Source organism: Papaver somniferum, chromosome 7 (genome assembly GCF_003573695.1).
Source record: "Papaver somniferum cultivar HN1 chromosome 7, ASM357369v1, whole genome shotgun sequence".
Lineage (NCBI taxonomy): Eukaryota > Viridiplantae > Streptophyta > Magnoliopsida > Ranunculales > Papaveraceae > Papaver > Papaver somniferum.
Window position 1 is genome coordinate 209,129 of NC_039364.1, and position 25,609 is coordinate 234,737.

General features: G+C 37.2%; 3 protein-coding genes, 1 long non-coding RNA gene, 1 other non-coding gene and 1 pseudogene across 6 annotated transcripts; 4 read left to right on the top strand and 2 right to left on the bottom strand.

Annotated features, from left to right (window-relative positions):
• The first annotated feature begins 4,251 nt into the window (after window positions 1-4,251).
• Window positions 4,252-6,703, top strand: LOC113300484 (annotated as a pseudogene).
• Window positions 6,704-7,019: 316 nt separating this feature from the next.
• Window positions 7,020-12,294, bottom strand: LOC113293917 (G-protein coupled receptor 1-like). Its single transcript, XM_026542358.1, has 9 exons — window positions 11,990-12,294; window positions 9,640-9,671; window positions 9,369-9,538; window positions 9,168-9,262; window positions 8,673-8,774; window positions 8,483-8,539; window positions 8,236-8,379; window positions 8,043-8,113; window positions 7,020-7,747 (listed from the first exon to the last, which is right to left on the bottom strand). Exons 1-9 carry the CDS (start codon window positions 12,170-12,172, stop codon window positions 7,642-7,644), a joined length of 960 nt encoding a protein of 319 aa, XP_026398143.1. The 5' UTR covers window positions 12,173-12,294; the 3' UTR covers window positions 7,020-7,641.
• Window positions 12,295-12,369: 75 nt separating this feature from the next.
• Window positions 12,370-12,451, top strand: TRNAS-GCU. The gene has a single exon. It is a non-coding gene; the product is annotated as a tRNA-Ser (tRNA).
• A 276-nt stretch (window positions 12,452-12,727) lies between these two features.
• Window positions 12,728-14,512, bottom strand: LOC113300485 (ubiquitin carboxyl-terminal hydrolase 12-like). Its single transcript, XM_026549687.1, has one exon. It carries the CDS (start codon window positions 14,435-14,437, stop codon window positions 12,728-12,730), a length of 1,710 nt encoding a protein of 569 aa, XP_026405472.1. The 5' UTR covers window positions 14,438-14,512.
• Window positions 14,513-18,699: 4,187 nt separating this feature from the next.
• Window positions 18,700-20,526, top strand: LOC113300423. The gene is made up of 4 exons (XR_003335786.1): window positions 18,700-18,828; window positions 19,878-19,990; window positions 20,186-20,248; window positions 20,406-20,526. It is a non-coding gene; the product is annotated as an uncharacterized LOC113300423 (long non-coding RNA).
• A 1,797-nt stretch (window positions 20,527-22,323) lies between these two features.
• LOC113300456 (protein OSB2, chloroplastic-like) lies at window positions 22,324-25,609 on the top strand. Of its 2 annotated transcripts, none has more exons than XM_026549667.1 (7): window positions 22,324-22,805; window positions 23,632-23,770; window positions 24,305-24,401; window positions 24,513-24,601; window positions 24,684-24,792; window positions 24,946-25,082; window positions 25,174-25,609. In XM_026549667.1, the coding sequence occupies exons 1-7, from the start codon at window positions 22,426-22,428 to the stop codon at window positions 25,282-25,284; spliced, it is 1,062 nt and encodes a 353-aa protein (XP_026405452.1). In that variant the 5' UTR covers window positions 22,324-22,425; the 3' UTR covers window positions 25,285-25,609. The 2 variants fall into 2 exon arrangements, with proteins under 2 accessions (XP_026405452.1, XP_026405453.1); XM_026549668.1 differs by having other exon boundaries at window positions 24,949-25,082.

Here is a 25,609-nt window from a genome sequence, read left to right on the forward strand (position 1 = left end):
TACAAGAGGAAATGGATTTAACATGTGCAAGGAAATACCTCATAGCAAGACTCAACCTGCAGATAAAAGAATGATGCTGTCAATATCAGTGGATGATATTGACAGAGTTGGCAATGTAGAGACAGAGTCTCAAAGCTTAGAAAAACATTGGACATATGCAAGAAGGGAAAGAACTTGGAAAAACAGGGTATTAAACCAAAGCAAGAAGCAACCTGTAATCTTAATCCATTTGATATCTAATATCAAGAAGGAGAAGCTGCTAGTTTGATGGTGGGAACTTCTGGAAACAGGGAAGAAAACTTTGGCAGTGAACCAATGGATGAAATAGAGTATAATGTGACAGTGGAGAGTTGTGAAGAGTCAAATGAAGAATCTGAATTTGGAACGGACACGGAGAATGAGAGGTCTTCAAGTGATGAAGAAGGAACTGGAAAATTGAAGCCTCTCGAGGATATATCTATTAGACAACCTATACCAAAGAATCAACAGGTGGAGAATCTCTTGAAGGTAAGTGCACTACTTGGAGTCCAGGGGAGTAAAAAAGATGAAACTAAAAACATTTTTAGTGAAATTGTTGAAAAACAGAAGAGCGACAACACAGCGGCTGATAGAGAACTTGCGAAGCTAGGTTGGAAAGGAGAACAGCAAAATGAGAACCTAGGCAGGGGCAAGAGAACTTCTGCAAAAAAAAGAAGAAATAGTTGGTCACTCTGTGTATTTATTTGTGTTTTTTTGTGATGTGTTGTGAGGCTTTTTGCCTTTTTGTTATTTGTGATGCCTTGCTTTTGCTTAGGCCTTTGTGCACCTAGTGTGCCTCTTGTTCTGTACCTTCTTTTTTATTTTCAATAAAATTGTAACCTTTTTCCGTCAAAAAAAAATATCAGTGGATGATCTGTAAATGCGATATCTGAAAACTGAACTATCAGCAGATGAAAATTATTGCATATATGGAATCATAAGAAGAAATATATCCATAAAAATCTAAATCCAACATTGTCGTCCGTTTACAAAAAATTGCACACGAAACAATACACAGGGAAGGAATCACACTTTTGTCCTTTCTGACACACTAACAAGAAAAAGTGAACAAGAAGGTAATCCTGTTCTGACCAACCAGCCAATCTAATTGTGGAGCCATACTTTGTTTGGTCGATATATATATATGAAAGGATCCGTTAAAAAAGAAAAAAACAATACATTTTAAAGGAGCAACAGCTGCATGAGCTGTCTCCAGATTCTCAATGCCTCAGAGCGAACTGCAGTGCTGTGAGGATAATCAAAGACGAAAGAGGGAAAAAAAAACCAAAATTTGGGTTTAGTCTGGTGTGTGACGCTACGGGTGGAAGACTAAATTTGGTCGAGCGTACACTATAAGTTCGCATGGTGTGGGGCGTGCAATATACGTTCGCCTGGTATAGGGCGTGTAATATACGTTAGCCTGGTGCGGGGGTGATTCGAAAAGAAAATATTATAAAAAAAAAAAAAAGAATATGCGGCAGAGGTATAGTGCCCCCCATCATTAAGTGAATAGAAAAAGAGTGGGCCGGAGGTATAAACCACGCCCCACACTAAAGAAAAAAAATGGTGCGTACACTATACGTTCGTCTGGTATGGGACGTGGACTATGCGTTCGTCTGGTGGTGGGGCGTGGACTATACGACCGGTCGATCATATTTGGGTTTAGTCTTGGTCCCATACCAAATATAGTCTGGGTTTAATCGATAGTACGTCCCACTATGTCTCGTTCATTTACCAAATATTTGAGTTTAGTCGCCGCCCACTGTGATTGCGCTCAAAACCCAGAGCGAAAGGTAACCAGAGATGCAAAACCCACATTTAAAATAGAAGAATTAGGGTCTCCTACACTAAAGAAGATACGAGAACGACAATGGTCGTGCATACTGAACCTCTGCCAGATGAAAGATTCCTTCCTCGCTAGTAAGTCACCAGTTGCAGATTGAAGCTTAGCTCTCTCGATATATATAGCTGAAGTTTTGAAGGTAGTTGACTCGAGTTTCTTTTGTACTCTTTGAGTCTTTAATGAGCAATACAAAGTATGATTAAGCAAAAAAAAAAAAAGGGCCGTTCATACATAATTGAGGACCTCAAGTCAAAATTCTTAATGCCTTCATTAATTGATACTTAATTACAGTCTTCTTGTAATTAGGTATGTCTTTTTTTCCAATTGGTTTATTCAAAGATATATAGGACTACCGAAAATTCATCTCATACTATGTTTTTTTATTAAAAGATGGAAGAAAAAGTAAATCGATTAATCTTTCTTCTCTAAGGTGATATGAGAGATCTTAGGGAGTTTGTGACTAATCTTTCTTCTATTTCAATTATCGACGTTTTTCTCCTCTTAATTTTAATTAGTCGAAGAACAAAAAAATTAAGCCAACATCAAACTTATTTAAATCCAATTTTGATCCACAATCAACTAAAAAAAGATTCATGAGCATAGCTAAGAAAGGGTATAGAATCTAGAAATATCCGACCACTTTTTATGAAGAACAGCCAAATATATTTTGACATATTCGATTACCATTGGTACATCCTTTGAGAAAGTTACCAATCACGAAAAATCATGGGGGGCATTGGTAAAAAAAAAAAAAGTAAACATATTGTTTACATTCAGGTTTAGAGGAAGGATCCTCTTTGACAAGTTTTGACAGGTCCATACGAGCCGTTGGATGATCGAACAACACCAACATATTGACGGTCGAAACTTTTCAGTCAAGATTTGGACCACCGAGTACTTCCATCAGATGAAATGGGTTTTCTCGCTTCCATCATCCAGTTAAAATAAGTATGTAGAATCATCCATGTTCCTAAAAAATTGCCACTAATCGGCTGTATATATTCCGGGTGGTTTTCTTAACGTCGATCAACAAAGAGGTTTGGTGCTTTTGATTTGAATTAATCGGTGAGATTAGGATTAATGGAAAAGATGCATCTATGTCTTTTTAACTTTCAGAATGAACAAATTTACTATTTCACTGGGTAAAATTTATATCTAACAATTACTGATATGATCAAAGAAAGCTAAACACAAGAAATAAAGAAAGAAATATTGTGCTTTTAGAGTAATCAATCTAATAATTCCTTGAGACTTTTTTTGTCACTTCTTAATCATGAATGGAGGAGATGTTGGTGTGCTTCTGATTAATCAAAGTGATTTAGGTTTGATGTAAGATATATGACTGAACCTAGTTCCTAAGTAAGGGAAAAGAACTTGATTCTCTATCATGATTTTTGCTCTGATTGATTCACAAGTAAAAAAGATCTAAATGCAAAACCTCACCCTAGGAAGAAAAGATAAAAACAATGAGAACACTATGAGAGACAAATCCTTATGATGCGAAAAGTCAGCCCCATCTGATATCATTGTGTATACCCGGTAACCCGAACTTTGCACCATCAATGCGTTCGTCTTGCTTGATCATCTAACGGCTCGTATGGGCCTGTCAAAACTTGTTAAAAGGGAGCCTGTCAGCGGATCCTTCCTCTCAGGTTTAATGGTTTTACTGCAGTTCATTTTCGAAAAATGAATTTGGCCAAGTATGACAGCTTGCTTGCAGGGAATGGTAGAAGATTTGTAGTAATTGCTCTCAGTTTTAAAATGAGAGACACCTTGACCCTCATTTATGTGATCGTACAGCTTATCAAAACCCGTATAGAAAATTAATCACAAACTTCATGTCACTGCAAGTTGAAAGGTGAGCCCTATAAACAGTTCAACGAATTATCTCTTCTTAACTTCCTTGCAAGTTCTCTGCAATTAGCACGCACAAGACAAACAGCTCTCGGTTCTTCTTGGACCAGAAATGTTCATACCATGACAATGAAGGTCCTGACAATTTGCTGTGCCCCAAGTGAATAGGTAACGTGACCCATTGTCAGCCACAAGAAGAAAAAAAAATCATCTGTTGAAATGACACTGGACCATAGTACGCTGCAAAATTCAACAACTATTGGATAGGGAACTCAAAAGTGCAAAATTTGCCTTTATTTTCTGCATGTAACGAATTCAAGGATGTCTGTATTTTCTTTTGGTAGAAAGATCTTCATAGCACGCCGCTTAAGACTATTCAATCACTTAAAATGCTAAGCAAACACATGCGTCCCTACTTCCTTAACCCTCTCTTTGGTGATATAATAAGACTGAGCTTAACTCCGCTTCATCTTCATTGCCCGCAGAAATAGTATTTTGCAAGAGTTGAGAGGAAATACATAAAGAGCCAATAGATTATGTCTACTTCTGTTACTCTTCATGTTCATTTTCCTTTTATGTTTCTTCTTCTCCTCCTCCTTTTAACAATAGATTCCAATGCTCAAAACTACAAAAACGTAAGTGTGGGCGACTCTCTAACCAGCTGGTGACGCCAACACTTCATGGAGATCACCATCTGGTGACTTTGCATTTGGCTTCCGTCCAACACTTCAAGACAACAATTTATTCTTTCTTGCGATCTGGTTCGACAAAATTCCGGATAAAACTGTTGTTTGGTTTGCAAATGATGGAGATAATCGTGGAGACTTACAGATCCGGAAAGGTTCTAGGGTTGAGCTAAAGAATTATGATAAGCTCATCCTGAACGATCCCCAACGAAATGAATTATGGTCAGCCGGAGGTAATGTTAATTATGCGGCTATGCTTGACAATGGAAACTTCGTTCTTGGGAGTACCAGTTCTGCTGAGTATCTATGGGAGAGCTTTAATCATCCTACAGATACAATCTTGCCTACACAAGAACTGCAAGCGAACAGCGGTGTTTATTCACGGGAGACTAACTATAGTTACTCAAAGGGAAGGTTCAGACTTCGTCTGCGTGAAGATGGATACCTGGTACTCAATGTTGCTGCCTATCCGAGTTCGACCGAGTCTAATTATAATGCATACTATTATTTCAGTCGCCCTTTCAATAATGATGGTCAAGAGGCAGGTTATGCGGCTGTATTCAATCAATCAGGTTACATCTATGTTAACATAGGGGACGGAACCAAAGTGCTTCTCTCAAATAAGACCATACTTCCGATCAGCCAAGTGTGTTATAGGGCGACACTCGATTTCGATGGATTTTTCACTCAGTATTATCACCCAAGGAGTAAAAATGTAGAGCAGGTTTGGTCCAAGTGTGGTCAGTTCCCGACGACATATGTATTGCTATGACTAGAATGGGGTCTGGTGCTTGTGGATATAACAGCATCTGTACACCAACACCCGAAAGGAGGGCACGTTGTAAATGCCCGCCTAAGTTTTCATTTCTAGATCCAAATAACACGTACGGAGGTTGCAGACCAGATTTCGTACAAGGATGTCAGGTAGATGAGTGGACAACCAAACCTGATTCATTTGAGTTGGAGACTTTAGAGAACGTGGACTGGCCGTTCTCTGACTATGACGAGTTGGCGGATTATTCTATAGAAGAATGCAGAGCTTCATGCCTCAGCGATTGTCTCTGTGATGTGGCTATTTTCAAAAATGGGACCTGTTGGAAGAAGAGGTTACCACTCTCAAATGGGAAGACAGATGATGGCATGAACGGGGTGGCTCTCATCAAAATAAGGAAAGACAATTTATCAGAACCACATGGCTACTTACCTCAGCCTCCAGATGAAAAGAATGGACGATCTACATTTATATTGGTGGGGTTATTGCTTTTAGGCAGCTCAATACTTTTCAACTTCATAATTTTAGCAACAGCTTTTTATCACAATTCTCTAGCCTTTCTGGTCTGCTACACCGGGAAGAAACTGAGACAAAAAAAAAACAAGATTCAAGTGCTTCGAGATCAAGTCTCCGATCATTTACTTATCAAAAGCTTGAAGAAGCCACAAATGGGTTCAAGGATGAGTTAGGAAGGGGAGCTTTTGGCAGTGAAGAGGTTAGACAAGGTGCTTCGAGAAGGGGAAAAAGAATTCAGAACCGAAGTCAATGTAATAGGCCAGATACATCACAAGAATCTGGTTCAATTGCTCGGGTTCTGCGAGAAGGGGCAACACAGACTTTTAATATATGAGTTTATGAGTAACGGAAGTTTGGCAGACTACCTCTTTGGAAACTCTAAACCAGAATGGAATCGACGAGTCCAAATTGCATTTGGTATATCAAGAGGACTTACGTATTTGCATTAAGAATGCAGCACCCAAATCATCCATTGTGATATAAAGCCTCAAAACATACTACTAGATGACAGTTTTACTGCAAGGATTTCAGACTTCGGATTAGCAAAGCTTTTAATGACTAATTCATACCCAAACTTGCACAGGGATTAGAGGGACTAGAGGACATGTTGCACCAGAGTGGTTCAGGAACGCACCAGTCTAAGCAAAAGTGGATGTTTGTAGTTTCGGAGTTATGCTACTTGAGATTATATGTTGCAAAAAGGGAGTTTTACTGGAGCTAGGAGAAGAAGAGATAAAAGCTGTTCTTACTGAATGGGCCTATGAATGCTTCAGGAAAGGGAGTCTAGAAGATTTGGTAGAGGATGATGAGGAAGTGACAAACGACATGAGGAGATTCGAGAGGCTGGTGATGATAGCTATTTGGTGTATTCAAGATGAACCATCAAAACGACCATCAATGAAGAAAGTAACGCAGATGCTAGAAGGGGTAATTGAAGTTACTGTACCCCCGTGTCCTTATCAGTTTAAGGAATACGTTGAAGTTGGAACCAACAGTGAGTTCAACGATGTTTAGTAAGAGGGTATCATGTTTTCTTGGTAGTGTTAGTAACGCTGCTAATTCTAATAATGTTTTAAGTATTCAAGTCTGGTTGTAACTGTGTTTGATAAGCTTAATTGAACTAAGAAATAAATTTGCTAAATACAAGAAAGAAAGGGATTCCAGAGATGAAAGTAGATACCTCAATGCAAGATTGAATCCGCAGATGGAAGAGCAATGTTGTCGGTATCGGTGCATAACCTCCTCAATAGCCAATTGATTAGATGATCTGTAAATGCCGTATGTGAACACTGTACCATCTTGCAAAGTGAAAATTACTGCATATATAGGATGATAAGAAGATACATATCCATAAAAATCAAAATCCAACATTGTCTTCCATTTACAAAAAGTTGCAGATGAAACAATACACAGGGAAGGAACCACTCTTTTGTTCTTTCACACAGATTAACAAGAAAAAGTGAGCAAGAAGGTAATTCTGTTCTGACAAACCAGCCACTCAAATTGTGGAGCGAGGTATACTTTTTTTGATCGGATATATCTATAAGTATCCATTAATAAAAGAGCAGCAGCTGCATGAGCTGTCTCAAGATTCTCAATGCCTCAAAGCCCCGGCACAAAAGGCAATTTAAGATTAAGGAATCAGGGTCGTCTACAATAAAGAAGATACCAGAACGACAATGGTTGCGCATACTGAACCTCTGCGAGATGAAAGATCCCTTCCTTGCCAGTAAATCACCAACTGCAAAATGAAGCTTACCTCTCTGGATACAAGTTTTGAAGGTAGTGGAATACATTAATCAAATTACCGAAGGCCGAGACACGTTCATGCAAGTACTGCTAACTAGTCAACTGTTTATCTACCTCTTTCAAAAAACTAATAGGGTGAGAAAAAGGTGTGGGGGCAAGAAAATGCTAGTGTTGTGGGTCTAATAAAGGAATTATAGAAGAGGCTATTGCTGGTCTTCAACTTTTAACGAGACTAGTTCACTTTCTTGTGCTTGGCTACGGGGCTTCATGTTAGCTGGTAACCATCTCCATACTCTATCAGGGCACCACCTGGTTAAAGTGAATAAAGCCGAACAATCAATTAATCTTGAAAAGCAAAGGGATGCATTGCATTTCTTGAAGGTCCCTAAAATGCTGAACTAAATTTTTAACAGATATGAGGAGGTTTGTAGTAATCAACTGTCCAACAAGGACAACACAGCAGCATAGGTATGTGTGGTCTAATTTTGCAGGATTCCCTCTAAATTAAGTAGATTGTGAGAGTCACGGGTCTTAAACATGACCTTTAAACAAATGGTCTCTAAGAAATTCCTAGTATTTCATATATTGTAGAATTATGACTTACGCAACGAGTCTTTCATGAATTGCTCGTCGCACCGAAGCGTTAAACCCGTACGCAATCGAGTTGAAGAGACCCTAAATTAACAACAAGATATTAGCAACCTGAACAAATAGCTCTTAATGAAACAACCTCCAGAAAGTTTAAACAGCTTAGTAACATAGAAGATAAAAGGACATTTGGATGGAAGAAAACGAACCATAAGAGCAGCAGTCCCAACATCAAGAACTGATAGCCAGAAGATTTTATGCGCTGGTTCGATGAAATCATGTATCCGGTTTATTGTGCCAAAAGCCCACGATCCAATAAGAATCAAAGGGTAGTAACCCCACCTGTTTAAAGCCTATAGATTGAAATAGTAAATTATCAGTTTTATGTGGGAACCACAATTAACAAATCCAAGCACAAAGACAATGAAATGGAAGACAAATAATAAAGACATTTACCTTCATGTCTGGTCTAGCATCAAACTGGTGTGATCGGTCTGACATGCCAACTGCCATCTGAAACGATTCAAATATTGTATAAGCTTACTTTACAAATGCCTCAACAGAAGAGGATAGATGTCTTCTTAATAATATGTACACCATATAAGTGGACTGTATTATCTAAAATAATCAACAAGAAATTACATACACGAGCTGCATTATTTAGCATCCGTATCACTTGGAAGTATGTAAAGCCATTAAAAAGAATTGCACCCCAGAGCGGACCATAGAATGTTAAGAAGTGAACCACCTGCAGCAATGGTTTACAGAAGTATAAGTAAAATTGAACAATTCACGAAATTAAAGTGAAAGAACCGAAAAATGTTAAGTGTAAGTGTACGCCGATAAAAAGGTATCCATGCAAACAGACATTAGACATCTTAAACAATTTCATGACTACAGTCCAGCCAGGATTCTTGTTTTGACCTAAAGTAACTATTTAGCTTAGAGTAAGAAGGCAGTACACATGTGAAGATTTGTGACATCAGTTATTCCCTCATTCAACAAGATATACCCAATAAAGTATACTATAAGGCATCAATACTTTCAAGTTTAGCATAGAAAGTCTTCAACATAAGGCAATAAAGAGTAACCTCTTCAGAACATAAACTAAAAGGAGTTTTGAAGCTAAAGACTCACTTGCCTTTCCTGCAAAACCCGTCTGCGTCCAGCACCACACACCCAAATGAGAAGGATCGTTACCTATTGAGCGTATAACAGTCAAAACGAGTGAAGTTCCTGCAAAGAGGAAATAGTGGTGCATGTTAAGTTACAAGATAGGGGTACCAAAATAAAATGACCAAGAAGCAAGAAATAGTTAGGAATCGAAGATATGCACAAATACCCCAAACATATAAGTGAAACATAGGTTCCAAATCTTCAACATCAGTTTTATGTCTAACAACAGTACGATGTAGAGTAAACGCAATCGTTGTAGTCCATAGGAAAGACGCCACACAGAAAAAATGTGTACTATATCCCTGCGCATGACAAAAATATCCTTTCGATGGATCCCTACATCAACAACAACAGCAAGGAGCAAACCTATTCAGCCGCAAAAGCAATCCAAAACCAAAACAAATGAAATGCTGAAGTTAATTAGTAAACACACGTACCCTACTATACTGAAGAAACTACAAAGCATATCCTGCACCAAAAACAAACACTAATCAGGAAAAAGAAAACTGCACAGAAACAAATTTCAGATTTCCACAGTGAAAGTAAACAGTTTCTCCACATTCGAAACTGCTAGAAAACTCTCATAGTTACTAGCTAGTTGCTAGCAACATTAGGCTCCAGGCCGTCCATTCCAATTCACCATTCATCTCAATAAGTTCACCAATCAAGTGATTGGCACATCCGTACCTAATATTGCTAGCAACATTAGGTGGCAGCCAGTTCCACACTCTAATTACCCAGCATTTACCTAAACAGGTTCATCAATCCAGTGGATAAGCAAATCCATGTCCACGCTAAGTAAGGTTACTAGTTGCTAGCAACATTTGGTGGAAGCCCGTCTCACACCTTATTTACCCTTGTATCACAGCATTCAACGCAACAAATTCAGCAATCCAGTGGATTAATGCTTCCATGTCCGCCATACATAACATTACTATTTAACTCGATCTTAAGTGGGAGACCAAACACCCGCAATCACCCCTAAAGATTTCCCTAATGCAGATGCAGTGAAACACCAATCTCCATTAGGTAAAATCAATGGGAGGTTCTTTTTCAATGTTAAAACTTAAAAGTCGAAACCAGTCTTTTATTTTTTGGTAAAACTCCAAGCAAATTCCATCTCATGCCAAACACTTCGAATTCTATTTCCATCCAAATTACACCGAATAATCGATTGGAGGTGGTTGGAATTCTAGGTAGTTGGATCTTCTCAGTTTTCCATTCAGTTGATGTCAGTAAGGATCATGTCTAAACTCTTAACATTGGTAATAATACTCAGATTCAGAAATGGAAAATAATAAACTAGTGTTCACCATTAATGGCGAGAGCTTTCAGATATCGCCTGTCAATGATCATTTGGTTCAGCGGGTGCACACTTAGCAGTTACATCCATAAACAGAAGGTGTGTGTCTGAAGTTTTGCTGGCTTACCGGTGGTACTTATTCCACTAGAGTTTGGACTTTTTCGGTGATCACTATTTTCCAAGGACTCTCTCCTTTCGGACTAGTCACACATGGATAGAGTGATACTATATCCAGAACAATGAATAACTTGAAATACTATTACTAGTATTACAGCACTAGTTCGACTTTATCATTAGTTGAATTATTGATTCAATCTCACAAAAAATTCTAAAAATGCTTTTATTACACTAATTTCAGTTAGATAGAAAATACTTAAGCTTAAGACCATTATTAACTGTACTACTAATACCTCACGCAGAAAAGGCCAAGCTAAATGCAATTCCTAACCAAAATACTAACTAAAAGCTGTACTTTGGGGGTTTCCTTGTGAAAGCTCACATGAAACTGTGGAAAGCAAATGAACAATGGAGATTTCTTATAGATAGTACCTGAAGAGAGAATGATCATTGATATCCGATATTTTAAATCTCTCACCATTAATGGCGAACACTAGTTTATTATTTTCTATTTCCAAATCTCAGTAGTATTATCAATGTTAAAACTAAAGTCTTAAATGGAGAACTAAGAAGATCCAACTACCTAGAATTTAAGCCACCTCCAAGAGATGGAACTCATGATACTTCCATAGTTACACAAGAGTAAGAGCAGATTGGTTTTATGTTTTACCAGGAAAAAAAGGATGACAACATTGGAAAATAATCCTCTCATAAGGTATTTCCCCAAACACTTGTCATACATTTCCAATTCCCATACTAAAAATCAACAAATTCAATTACAGAATCTACATGTTCCCCTAAATTTCACTACCAAACCCTAGTTTCTTCACATTTGACCTAAAATCCCCAATTTCACTACTAAAAATCAACAAATTCAACTAATTCAACGATATAAGGTATGTGTACCCCTAAATTTCACTACCAAACCCTAGTTTCTTCACATTTGACCTAAAATCCCCAATCACTCAGCACATATTTCAAATTTCGATACTCATATCAACAAATAGTTTCGATCACCCACCATAAAAACTCCGTGTTGAAAACCAAACGCTAGGTTCTTCGAAAATTCAACTTAAAATCCTCAATCACACAACATACATTTCCGATTTCCATACTCAAACCAACTAATTCAACGATATAAGGTATGTTTACCCCTAAATTTCACTACCAAACCCTAGTTTCTTCCCCAAAATTCACCTAAAACCCAATCACTCAACACAAACTCCCAATTTCTATATACGAGATCAACAAAGTCAACAAGAGATTCTATGTTTTTCCTAAGACTATAACACTGTGATTATCAAGATCCAAAAGAAGAAGAAAAACCTAAAAAAAAAAAAAAAAAGAATTAGGAATGAGATACTTACAGAGAGAGCAAGGTAGAAGACAAGTTTGAAAGAGAATTTCCTCAAGTCTTTGAAAAGGATGTAGCACAAAACAATGAAACCAGAACCAGCAAACGATAAACTCGATGCGCCACTGTTTAGTGATGTCAAGAAATGACGATCACTCGCTGTTAATCCATCACTAATCGCCTTCATCTCTATCATTTTTGATAATCTAATCTCTACCTCTGACTGATCGATTTAACACAACTGAGAGAGTGGTGGAGTAAGAAGAAATGCGGTGGTGGTGGTGCGGAGGATTTTACAGAGAATTTTAGAGTGGAAAGAGGAAAGTGAATGAATTTACTTCCTCTCTGATGGAAAGTTTATTAGCAGTCTGTTTGTTGATATGGGCCACGAGAGTCGCTTTGGCCGAGTGGTTAAGGCGTGTGCCTGCTAAGTACATGGGGTCTCCCCGCGAGAGTTCGAATCTCTCAGGCGACGTTTTTGAAAAGAGTGGAATCATCCCCCAAGTTGATGTAGATTGAGGTAGTCAGCTTTACCCTAGTTCGTTGTAGATTTTTACTGTGCTTGTCAATTGTATGGAGAGTCTATGTGGCTTCTGGGGAACTATTAGAAGAATGCTCCTAGACAAGGTAGCGTCAGGTCACCCCTGTAGGGATCATTAATTTTCTCAATCTTCTCACTAAGCGGAAAAATCTCATGAATCCTGTGCATGAAAATTTCCAGCAATCTAAGTTCTGCATCGGGATGAGACAGCTAAACCTTTGTCTTCAGATCATTAATCACATCACCAACTGTACTTTCTTGTGGAAGTCTAATTCTATAAACAACTGTATCATCTTTTGTCTTCAGAGATCTCAAACATTGCAACTCAGGTAAAGGGATGTCCAAAACTTCGTAATACAAAATTTTAGATGACCGGTTGTAGCAAGTAAACATCTCAGACAAGTGACCAACACCTCGGTAGCTAATTGCTTGGGGTATAGGTCGTAGAAAAACACAGTCATGAGAGGTAAGTCTGATCTTGGTTGGGTCATCCAAACCAAGATGGCGAGCAACTCTTTCCGTGACATCATCATATGTTAATGCCATTGACAGCTCGAAGGTAAAATCATCTTCCTTTGGCTTCTCCAAAGATCGGAAATGCACAACCTGATCACCGTTGCGATCAACAAGATCAAAATCGATATCTCTCCTGAACTGTTCAGAAAGGTGCTTGATTCGAGCAGACTCTGCTTCTTCCTTCTTCTTAAGCTCCTCAGCCTCCCTTTCTTTTTGTTCTTTCTTAAACCTAACCCTCAGGTGCTTAGCAATGTCCATCTCATCCACGTTACACATACTTTCATCTTTGTCACTTTCACATATATACACGAGCATATATGCATTTGGATGTCTTGCCTTCCCACCGTATTGCTCCTCTACTGCCCACCTGGTATCTTCTTTTGATACCCGCCCGTCATTGAATTTAAACCATTGCTCTGAGAGTGTTGGTCTTATGAAAGCATAGTAATGTCCACCATTCCGCACACCACTGTGGACCAAAACACTATGAAGTGTGTAAAGATTGCGAACACTTCTATCAGCATCTAGAGACAAGTATTTGCCATCTTCCCTATCAAGATCAAGTTGCAGCGGAAATTCATACCGATCATTTATCTTTACCATAGTGTCCTGCACAAAATCGTAGTCATACCGTTTTAGCTGGAGCTGGAGAACAGGTGGGAAATCAATGAAAAGGACACCCTTCTTTGCATCCTGTAAACCATGTTGTTGATCAGCTTGATACCTGTTATCACCTTCAAGACGCTCCACTTCCACATACTTGTCGAAAGAAGCATAAACATCCTTACAGCCTTTTACATCAAGTTGAAGGTCATCAAATGACTCCTTTTTGGTAGATTTGTAGTCCACATTGATGCAATCAATATAGTTCATTTGGTGACCTTCGAACAAGTCTTGTATCGTACCCTCCGCAACAGTTCCCTTCATTTCATCTTCAAGCTTTTCACACAGAACCCTATTAAATTCCTGCACATCACTTTGCATGAAAGAATAATGTGTATTCCATCCGAAAGATTTTGTGAGCTCATTGGTGGCGACGCTATTTTTATCGTACTGCAGCTTATAAAACAAACTCTGTAGAGGCAAAGGGATGCTTCCTCCTAATGCCAAATCCCTGTCAGTTGTTGGCATTTTGTACACCGCCTTCCTGAAATAAGGAATATGATATAGAGTCTGGAGAAGAGAGTTCATATAACATGTTGCTCCCTGATTCGTAAGACCAACATAACGCGTTTCTTCTGCTGGTGAGACTATCCTTGGTTGAGGACCTTTAACAAACACCACATAATCATCCTGATATCCAAAATACATATCATCATCATCATCGTCGTCGTCAACAGAAATCTCATCATCCTCCTGATAAATCTTATCTTCGTCCTCCTGATCTGACCGCGGATGAGTCATGGATGAGTCGCTTACAGAGAGAGAGCAAGGTAGAAGACGAGTTACAGAGAATTTATTCAATTCTTTTAAAAAGGAAGTAGCATAAAACAATCTAATCTCTTCCTTCGATTGACTAGTGGGAGAGTGGTGGAGTAAGAAGGAATGGTGGCGGAGTTGGAGGTGGAGTGGAGGGTTTTAATTACATTTTTTTTTAGGATGGAAAGAGGAAAGTGAATGAGTCGCTTTGGCCGAGTGGTAAAGGGCGTGTGCCAGCTGTAACTACATGCGACGACCAAAATTCATCTTTACTTTGTTCATTTCCATTTATTTTTTTCCTAGATCTGACTCGTCTTAATTCGACCAAAAGCACCTGTCTGACTTATTACTTTTAATTGATGGAATTTATTTTGAATGAATTTACAGAGAAATAACCACTCATTTGTTGTAATTGATTGAATTAATTTTGAGTTGTGAGGGAATTATGGTTTCTACAAACTTTTGATCAATCAAAAGAACAATTTGACGTAAGATTAATGGCGCATATGATAACAAGTTTAGGTAAGAATAACGCTGCTAAACCCTATTGGTTTTTGCAATGTTTGAATTGAACATGCCGGAGTGATGGTGATCTGTAACTTTTCTTCCTTTTATTTGTAGAGGGAAGTTCACTGGCATTGGTAAATCTAAGAGGAAACGCCTGGAGTGATGGTGATTTGTGTACTATTTTGATTGTTTTTCATATCTTTGATCTCCATGATTGTTTATTTTGATTATGTGTATGATTTTTTTTTGGGTACTCTCTCTTTGTCAAAAAAAGATCTTGGTAAGAAATTGCATGATTTGATTATAATGATATCTTTAAATTCAACTGTTTGAGTATGTCGTAGTTTACTTTGTTATAGAAGTACGGTAAAATTTTCACGCGGATCAGGTCACGTTTGCTATTGCAAAGCTTGCACAATATATGACTATGGTCTGCGGAGTTTAAATCCCGAATAGGGGACTGATTCCTATTTATCTCATTCTACGCTTATCGGACAAAGCTGAAATTTTAGTATGATGTTTGTATATATGAAGGTTACCTACTGTAGAAATTTCATGAGGTTCTGATCACTTTAGGTACACCAAAGTGTGAGAAATCCGGAACTGAATTTTGTATGCACGTATTGAAAGTAGTCGGGTTCTAAGTAATGTATCTTTTTAATGAACCGTTGGAATGCTATGATTTTTGAGTGTGTTGTGGAATATTGAGTTGTAAGTGTACCATAAAAATTTAAAGAGGATCAGGTAAGTATTAGTACTGCAAATATTGGACAATCTGAAATTGTGTTTCGGTGAAACAGAATTCCTTTACAGCTATCTTCATAATTTTTTATGTCATCATGCATTAATTGGCTTGCTACTTTGCATGGGTGTCATTGAGAATCACTATCACTTGTTAAGTCATCTTATTTAGACACATACTTCTCTTCTATTCTATATGCCAAAGTTCAATACAGTGGCGTACTTCATTCCGTATTGGCGTGTTTCAGCCAATTCATACGGTGCTTTTGTTATAATTATATCTTTAAATTCAACCGTTGGACTATTATGAAATTTGAGTATGTCGTAATTTACTTTGTTATAGAAGTACCGTAAAATTTTCACCAAGATCAGGTCACGTTTGCTACTGCAAAGCTTGCACAATATATGACTATGGTCTGCTGAGTTTAAATCCCGAATAGAGGACTGATTCCTATTTATCTCATTCTCCGCTTATCGGACAAAGATGAAATTTTAGTATGATGTTTGTATATATGAAGGTTTCCTACTGTAGAAATTTCATGAAGTTCTGATCACTTTAGGTACACCAAAGTGTGAGAAATCCGGAACTGAATTCTGTATGCACGTATTGAAAGTAGTCGGGTTCTGAGTAATGTATCTTTTTAATGAACCGTTGGAATGCTATGATTTTTGAGTGTGTTGTGGAATATTGAGTTGTAAGTGTACCGTAAAAATTTCAAGAGGATCAGGTAAGTATTAGTACTGCAAAGATTGGACAATCTGAATATGTGTTTTCTTCAGGTAAATATTACTTGGGGGATGGTGGGTTTGCAAACCGATGATATTGTTTAACACCATTTCGTGGCCAACATTATCATTTGAAAGAATTTTCTGGTACGGGTAATCATGCGAAAAAGGCTGAAGAATTATTTAACATGCGTCATGCTTCTTTGAGGAATGTAGTTGAAAGATTGTTCGGTGTTGTGAAGTCTCGTTTCTTGATCTTTAAGTCTCAACCTCCATTTCCGTATCTGGTGCAAGCGGAGATAATGACAGCTTGTGCAGGCCTACACAACTTCTTAAGAAAAGAATACCGTTCAGATGAGGGAAAATGTTCGTGAACAAAGGGAGTTAGAATTGTATGGACCGTTAAATTGAAGGGAAAAAAATTATCTCGTTGCACAAAATAACATACTATTGATACAGAGATATGATCATTTTCATTTATTTTTTTCTTTTGATTAAAGATCAATGTTATTTGCAAATAAGGGTTTATTGTTTCTTAAAAGAGAATGAATTAGGAGTGAACTCTCTCAAACTCCCCCAAACTCCCTCTAATAAACTCTCTCAAACTCCCTACACTCCCCCAAACTCCTTGAACTCAAAAACACAAAACTCTCTCAAACTCCCTACACTATCTCAAACTCTCTCAAAATCCCTGAGATTTAAAATACACTCAACTCCCCCGAAATCACTCGAGGACTAACCCCCTGTTAGTTTAAACAATGTGTTTGCCTTGAAATTTTTTCCGGCAGTCTGGAGTTAAGGAGTCAGAATACAAAGAAGCTTTGTCGAGATTAAGTGATGGAAAGTCGACTGTTGCCGATTGGAAACTGTTTTCCACTAGGAGCTACGCGACCCTGTCAGTCTAAGAGAAATACACCTTTAGGCATGCTCTTCGTCAGTTTCCAGTAAAGATAAAGCTACCAGTTATAATGAAGAACGCCTCAAAGAGCTTGAGTTTTCTGTTGCGCATATCCCATTAATTAATAACTTTCCAACAGCTGAGGGAGCAAGTTCTGATGACGCGAAAGGGTTACAAAACATTTAGTTATTGTTAAAGGAAGAAAAGGTGATGTTGCAGAAAAATTATTTCACTCAATTTGGTTTGATTAATGGTTTAACAGGAACTGTTAAGGACATTATATACAAGGAAGGAGAGGAACCACCCAGATTTTATTATGATTGCTGTTCTGATTGAATTCGACAAGTATAACGGTCCAAGGGCGTATGAAGAAATCCATTGTGGTTCATATCATTCCGGTCATAACAAACTGGATATCATCTTCTGGTGTGCCATGCCAACGGTTCAAATTACCACTTATCTTGTGTTGGGAAATAACTGTTCACTAAAGCCAAGAGTTGACACTTGATCTGGATGTTGTGAATATCGGAACCGCAGAGAGACTCGGTATGACATTTGTGGCATTGTCACGGACAAGGTGACTTAGATACCTTGTGTTCTTTCCAATGTTTTATTTCTAAAGACTAGAGAGAATAGAAAGATGTTATGGGATTAAAAAAAGGCGCGTAGAAGAACAACGATTACAACATGCAATTACAACTCAAGAATTTCTAAAGATTTGAACAGAAAAATATCTTATTTACATTATCAACTTAATATAATTTTTTTTTACAAATTAGAATTATGATAAAAAAAATTTGAACATCTCTTTTACATTTTTTTTTTCCTTTACAAATCTGAACCATTGTAATCACATAGTGATGTCGTTTCGTGAAGTTCTTCGGTCGGTCCTTCCACCGTGGAAACGATTGTATTAATCTATACTATCATGCTACATACTCATACTAATTCTCAGAAATTATTCGACTCTGAAAATTTGAGAGTTATACATAAGAGAGAGTAATTACCTACATAGAACAAGAAAGTTAAACATTTTGCGGCCAGGCTACTATTTTGTAGTGTGCGCCCTAATTAACTTACTGGGTGTGGATATCCAGAACAAGAAAGTGCCTTTATAAAATGTAGGAATTACCAATAGGTACTATTATTATGGGCCTAGTTAATGGTAGGTCCACCATTAAGAGCCTGTTAAACGTCGGTCCATAATAAGAAACAGAAAAGAATTTTGGACCCAAATTTTTATTCACAAGTCCTGCCACACGTGTGCTAGGAAATTGGAGCGTCCAAAATACCGAAAAAGCCCATAATATATATTTATGGTGGAACCAGTCCTAATTCATTTATTTTCATTTTCTCTCTCGGTTTGAAGAGCTATGGCGGCTGGCGATGAATATTCTTGCTAGGTCTTTGATCGACAGATCAGTTTTTGCACCTAAGATTTAGTGCCCTGGATTTAATCTTCTTTATCTCCTTCGATTGATTATTCCAACAACCCCAAAAAATGGTGAGATGCTTAATTTAGTCTTATTTTCATTTTTTTATTATGGTTTTGAGATATTATTTTCAGATCTGAGTTTTTTATTTGTGGTAATTGCATCAATTGGTATGATCTTGCTTAAATTGGAATGATGCGTTGGATTAGATCTATTAGTTACAGTTTATTAGTAATCAAATTTTGGATGTTTGATTGCTTATCCGTAAATTGATTCGATGTATTTTTGACGATCTGTTTGGTATGATATTTTGGCTATTAAATACGTTATGGGAAAAACTGATATGTTAATTTGAGATCGAAAATTGTTTAAATTACTTAGTAATATAGTCATGGATTGGGGTTATTCAAGGATACAGGCTTGAAATGCTTATCTGGAATGTTATTTATTGATGTATAAAGAATGAATTGAGACCTTTCAGTAAAAAAAAAAGAAATGAATTGGGTGTATATTTGGTGTACTGTCATAAAAATTGAGTACAACTTTTATAGACTGAGCACGACTATGCATGATTATAGTTACTCTTTGTTTGGATACTGTTTAATGTTTTGTAGACTTGTGATTAACGAATTATAAACATACCGTAAACTTATCTTAATCTTGAGTGTTTAGGATTTGACTTACCGTGAATGACTTGCATTTTTTAGGTTTTGGTAGTCGAGAAATGGTGCATATTCGAGTGATGGTGCTGATTATTTATTTATCATCGTTGAGTGTGTATATTCCATTTTTTGCTTACTAGATGTAGATGCCCTCCTGGAAATAACTTATATGTGGAGGGGCTTGACGGCGAACAACTTGATATAACTACTACGGTTTTCAAACGGAGATGCTTAATGCTGTTTTAGCATTTGTAGTGTTGATAATAATATAATGTGTTGTAATAGAGAGGGAATATTTTTGAGCTTTGATGCTAATATTGGTTCTTTTTTGGGAGTACGCTTCTTATGTACTCTCAGTTCCACAAAGTGCTTTTATTATGTACTCATTTTTTACCAGAATAGAATAGTAGCGATTTTAATGGAATATAGTGTTTATCATCTTTGAAATTTATGTGAAGGTTGGAGTTTGAAGGGGATTTTGATGGGTTGTAGGCTATCGGGGGAATCAAGTTTCTGTATGTACATATCTGCATCTTTTTACTTGCAGAAAATGTTGTCAGATGGTGCCATGGTGAGTTTGATTCTAAGTGAACCCATATTTTTGTATATAATTTAGCAGTGCAGTGCTAAACTTGATTTTCTGTAATTTTTTATTAATTGTAATTTTAATGTATTCTTCTGCAAAGTAACCAAGCAAGATTGAGAGGCAGCACCCCCTCTGTAAAAAAATAAATTTTCTTAACTAAGTATACATTTCTCTTCGCAGGCTGGCAGAGAAGGTCGATTTGGAACTACGGGTTAACAAGCTATTCTTGATCGACTGTCTCAGGTTTGGTATTTTAAACTTCCTTTAGATGATTAAACTGTCTGGACAATGACTGCCACCAAAAAATTAGTACATTTTGACATTTCTTTACTTTTTGTAGATAATGTAATTCAAATTAAAGTATATTTCACTTTGATTTTTGTTTTACGTTTATTTGTAGTCAGTGCAGCGGGTATGTACTTGAGGTGCAACAGGTATGTACTCTAATAAATTAGTATAACACCATTGTTTGGAAGTATTTCTTTGCATCTGTTCTGCGGCGGAAGGAAGCTTATCCGGTCATTGTGGATGGATGGGCACAACGTTTTGATGGTATTGAGGACCACATAGATTGGCAGGTACAAGTTTTTCCATGGAATTTATATGTACTATATAGGATTTTGACATTTTAGGATTGTATCTATTCTTGGACAGTGTATAAACTCTGCACTCCAAATAAAATTAGTGTATAAACGATGTACTGTGTTATTTTATCAGTGTATATATGATGTACTGTGTTATTTCTCGGTGTATAAACGTTGCGCTCAATAGAAATCAATGACCAAATACTGTGCGTGTGTGCTTCTGTTTCGATTTTAACCATATATATAGGAAATTGCAGTTTGTTAGGATGTACTTTTTAATTTGATAGCATTTTATCATTCTTATGTAGCTGGCAATCTAAAATGCTTGGCTTGTTGTTGTACTATTATTTAGATATATAACATGTTGTTCTTTTCACCCGCAGAGTTAAGTTTGATGCGCGGTGGTAATGTTCAGTTCATCGATATTGTGTGCCTCTGCAATCTCTGTTGCTGAACATAAGCTCAGGGTGATGTTCAACAAACATTCAAGTCCTAAACATAGAGTTGCTATACTTGTGCCTGCGATAATACCCTTTTGGGGATTCATGATCCATTAATGAAGAACACCTGAATCCTTCAAATTTCATGTATTTGTGAGAGGTCTCCGAGTATATTCTTAATTGTATTAATTCAATTTCTACAACATGTGATTTGTACTATCTTAGTCTATTTTATAAGTGATGGATCATTGGTTCAGGGTTCTATGGGCTCATGTAATTTTGTTTTCACTTTTTAGAAAAGAGGATGTAATTGTAACTGATGTGTCTGTCGGTTAATCGTTGTCTATCTAACTTAATGAAAAACCCAACAGATTTCTGTAATTTTTTTCAGTATCAGTATTGATCCTAATGTATAAATCAATTAAAATGACCTAGGAATTTATTCCCCGACGAACATTTGTACTGGCAATTGAAAATGTCAAAACCGACCTAATCTCTTTGGTGCAACCAATATGTACTGAAGGTTAATGATAGCAAAATTTTCAGTATAGCTAGTACGTACTGAAAGTTTAGCCAATACTTTTCAGTATAGCAAATATGTACCGAAAGTTTCTAGTGTCAATTTTTTTCAGTATGGCTAATACGTCCCGAGAGTTGATAATGTCAAAACCGACCTAGATAATTTATTAGTACAACATATATATACTCTAGGATTGTATAATTAACTTTATTTTTCTTATATCAACAATTGCTGGTACACTAGCAACCAAAATCTACACCATGATTAAAACAAAACAAAAAAGAACAGAAGACAGAGAAGGAGAAAAATTATACGAATTAAACATATTTACAGATCTTCAATTCCAACGCCTTCACCGCCGCCAACACCATCACCACTACCTGTTATCTAAAATCTAAAAGATTGAAAGAAAATGAAAGATGGAGAGACTAATCTGACAGGAGAGATCCAACTGAAACTCAACTACATTCTTTTGTTAATTTAGGGAGCAAAAGACGAGAGATCGAGATATAATTTTTACGAGAGATCGAGATCCAGTTTTTACACAGCAACCAAACTCCATCGATCTCATTGAAATCTTGGGAGAAGTGGGAGAAAAAAGATGGAGTAAAGCTATTCTTCTGCATATTTTATTTCTCATTCTTTTTAAGCGTGTTCTAAATTTTGTTATCGCCGCGCCACACGTGCTATTATGATGGGTAGTGATGTCTTTTACTTGTTTAAAACAACTATGGACCCTGGATTAAGTTTGTTTCCGGGTTGGACCCTATTATAACATTTTTGCCTAATGACAAATTTTCCTTATAAAATTTCTCCGTCCCTTGCCCTTTTCCATTTCTTTTCTCCTTCAAATCAAAAATCCTTAAACCCTAAACCATGAATCTCTGCAAATCATTTACAGAGATCTTATCAGCAAAATCAACAATAAAACGTCTATTGAATCCATTACTAGTCCTTCAATCCTCACAATTTTCATCAAAACCAATCAAAACCCTAAAAGAATCAGAAGTTCCGGAACTATTTGGTAATCAGGAGGAGCTTGGATTTCCATTTAAGACTACAAACCCACTTCAGGAATATGTTGTACTGGATGTTCCAAAACCAAAGGAAATACCTTGGCAATCAAGTATTGCTAATTCTGTTAACTTAATTGGTTCTGTTTCTATACCTGTTCAGTTTGAAGAATCTGATGATGGCAAGTTTAGAGCTGGTACTATTCTTTCAATGGAGAAAACCCTGGGTTCTACTCATCTTTGGTATGTTAAACATTTCACTCAATTTCAGTTTTTAGTGAATTTTTTGAGTATTTGGTTCGCTTTTTTTTTTTTTTTTTTTAATGATTTTGGGGTTTAGCATTGTAAGTGGTGGTGGTGGTGTTGGCTAGGTTTGTTTGTCTCCAACTATCCTTGTATAAAATAAGAGAGAATACGAACAATAATTTGCAGTTTCCATAAATCTATGAAATTGAATTCATAGGGTCAGTAATGGTAGAGGATGGGGGACTGGTGGTGGGTGATGGTAGCTGGGTCTGCATAGAACAACTATCCTTGTATACAATTGTAGAATAGATGAACTATAGCTTACATGTTTCATGAGTATTAATGAATTGCATAGGGTTTTGTGGTGGAGGTTGGTGTTTGGTGGTGGCGGCGGTGGGTGATAGATGACGCTTAACTATCCTTGTACAGGAAAGAGGAGAACAAGAACAATAGTTTGCTTGTTTCATGCAATTTATAGGGTCATTGAGTTTTAGTTCAACTACGGACCGATTGCTTGTTGTACAACCTGGTTGGAACGCTTGTGATGTATAAGAGAGGGGAGAAATTTGCAATTTCTGCGACTTCAATTGTTTTTACCTTTTTTAGTATATGACTGATTGTATAACCGTGTGATATGCAGTAAGGGTCCTGCAGATCCCTTGGTATGCTCGTGTTGTTTTTTTTTAAATAATGAGTAGTGCAATGTAGTGTACTTTTCGGTTTATTGTTATTTGGACTATGTATCTGCAGCCATGAGACTTTTCCATCCTTCTTTATTAAAATTTGGATTGGGCGTAATTCACTTTTGTCCTCTGATAACCAGGATCCCTCTAGTCTTCGAAGGTTATCTAGCACATATTGCTGCTTGCCATTTGAAAGAAAGTGACCTTATTCACGTATCTGGACATTTAACTGGAGAATCACCAGAACTTTCTAAAGAACGTGGTCATTCAAGTATCCAGGTACTGTTTGCTGAACCAAATTGCATAAATAATTCTTATCCATGTGTTCTGTGAATTGCAAATGGTCTGAGTATCTAGAAGACCGTCTTTTGATGGTTGGATCATAGAGGAAGATCCATATGCACTTGATTGTTCCAAATCCAATTGATCCGGGAGTTTTGAAACTGCTTCAATAAAGTAGGGATGGGAAGTAAAATACATAAAGCAGGGTCCTTGTAGTTTGTTGCTTGAAAACTGCAGAACTCTTTTGTTTTGTGGAGCCTGATTCTTTTGAAATATTTGAAGAACTGACAATGTAGGCTTTCCAAATAGTACTCCTTTATATTGGAATATGTAACCACTGTTGGATTAAGCTTTGTCCCAGTTGGACTTCACCAACTTGAATATCTCATTCCAACTGACATTTAGTTTGAATCTCGCTCCATCTTTGTCTCTTTACTGTGCTTAATTTAGGGTCCCAACTAGTATGAGTATAAGCTACTACCTTTAAGATGTGAATGAAATGAAATTAACATTCAGTGATATCCATTATAGCTTATGGTGCGTAATATAAGTTTTGTCAACGAATCCACTCGAGGCAAGGAAAACTGCACAACTAGTAAGCAAGACCAACGAGCTTCCAGCCTGTCAGGTAAATTTTGATGCGTTATTTTTCTTTCTATTCACTAGTGTGTCTCTCCAGCGAATGTGATATCGTTCGCATAGGTATGAATGATCTCTGTTTCTTTCTCTCGTGTTTCAGTTAATACGTCAAAGGATAACTCTTGGAGAGACCTAATTGACAACCCAAGTCAGTGGACTGATTACAGGAAGGATAAACTTGATGGATTGGTGATCACCTGTTCCTCTAAATACATGACTAATATTGTGGTTTTAGTGCTAGATAATAACTGTTAAACAAATGTGAGCGCAGGTAAAACCGAAGTTTCCAGATTTCAAGCGCAAGGATGGTGGCCAAGCCCTATGGATTGACGGTGCACCAAAATGGGCAATTTCAGAACTTCAAATCACATTCGGGAAAGGTGAGCTTAATCGAAGTAGCATCTTCTCTGATTCTCAACTTTACTAGTTTATGTCATTTATGTAGAATTATCTGCTTTTGTTTTCGTTGGACAAGTTTATATGTTGTTGGTCTTTGCACCTACGTTAACATTTTTAAATGAAATTCTTTGAAGCAGAGGAGTTTTCTCGGAGCAATGCTCAAACACAACAGGAAAGCTCCTCCCATGGCCGTACAAAAAAGAGTTCAGAGGAGTCTTGGAAAAACTTGATTGACGATCCAACAAACTGGTGGGATAACAGAGCTAAAAAGGTAACAGTCCTTTCAATTATGTGTTTTCAATTATTTGCATTGGTTAGCTTATGAACTTGTTTTAACACTTTTCTTTTTCACTGTTCATTAGCTCAATCCGAAGGCTCCTGATTTTAGGAACAAAGTCACACGTGAAGGTATATGGCTTAGCAGTGCACCAGCTTGGGTATCGGATAAGTTGCCTCCTGTGCAAACGTACTAAAGATAACTTGATCTTTCTGTAAAACTCAATTTACTATCTGAGATCAGAAAACACCTTTGGGGATTTGATGCTCATGTATCGGGTAAAGTTGCCTCCAGCAATTGGTGATTCTGAAGTAAAATTTAGTAGCTAGATGTAGGGTCATTTTGGGGTATTCTTGTTTAAGGCTGTTCTTAAATATTACGTAGTTCTTTTGCTGGTACGTTCACAGTTCACTTTTTACATTGTGGATGACAAGAAACTGTAGGTGTTAAATGGCTATGTTTAATGATGTAAAGAAATGACAAATACTTGGCTGTTAAATGGCTAACACTTCTCTTCGTCT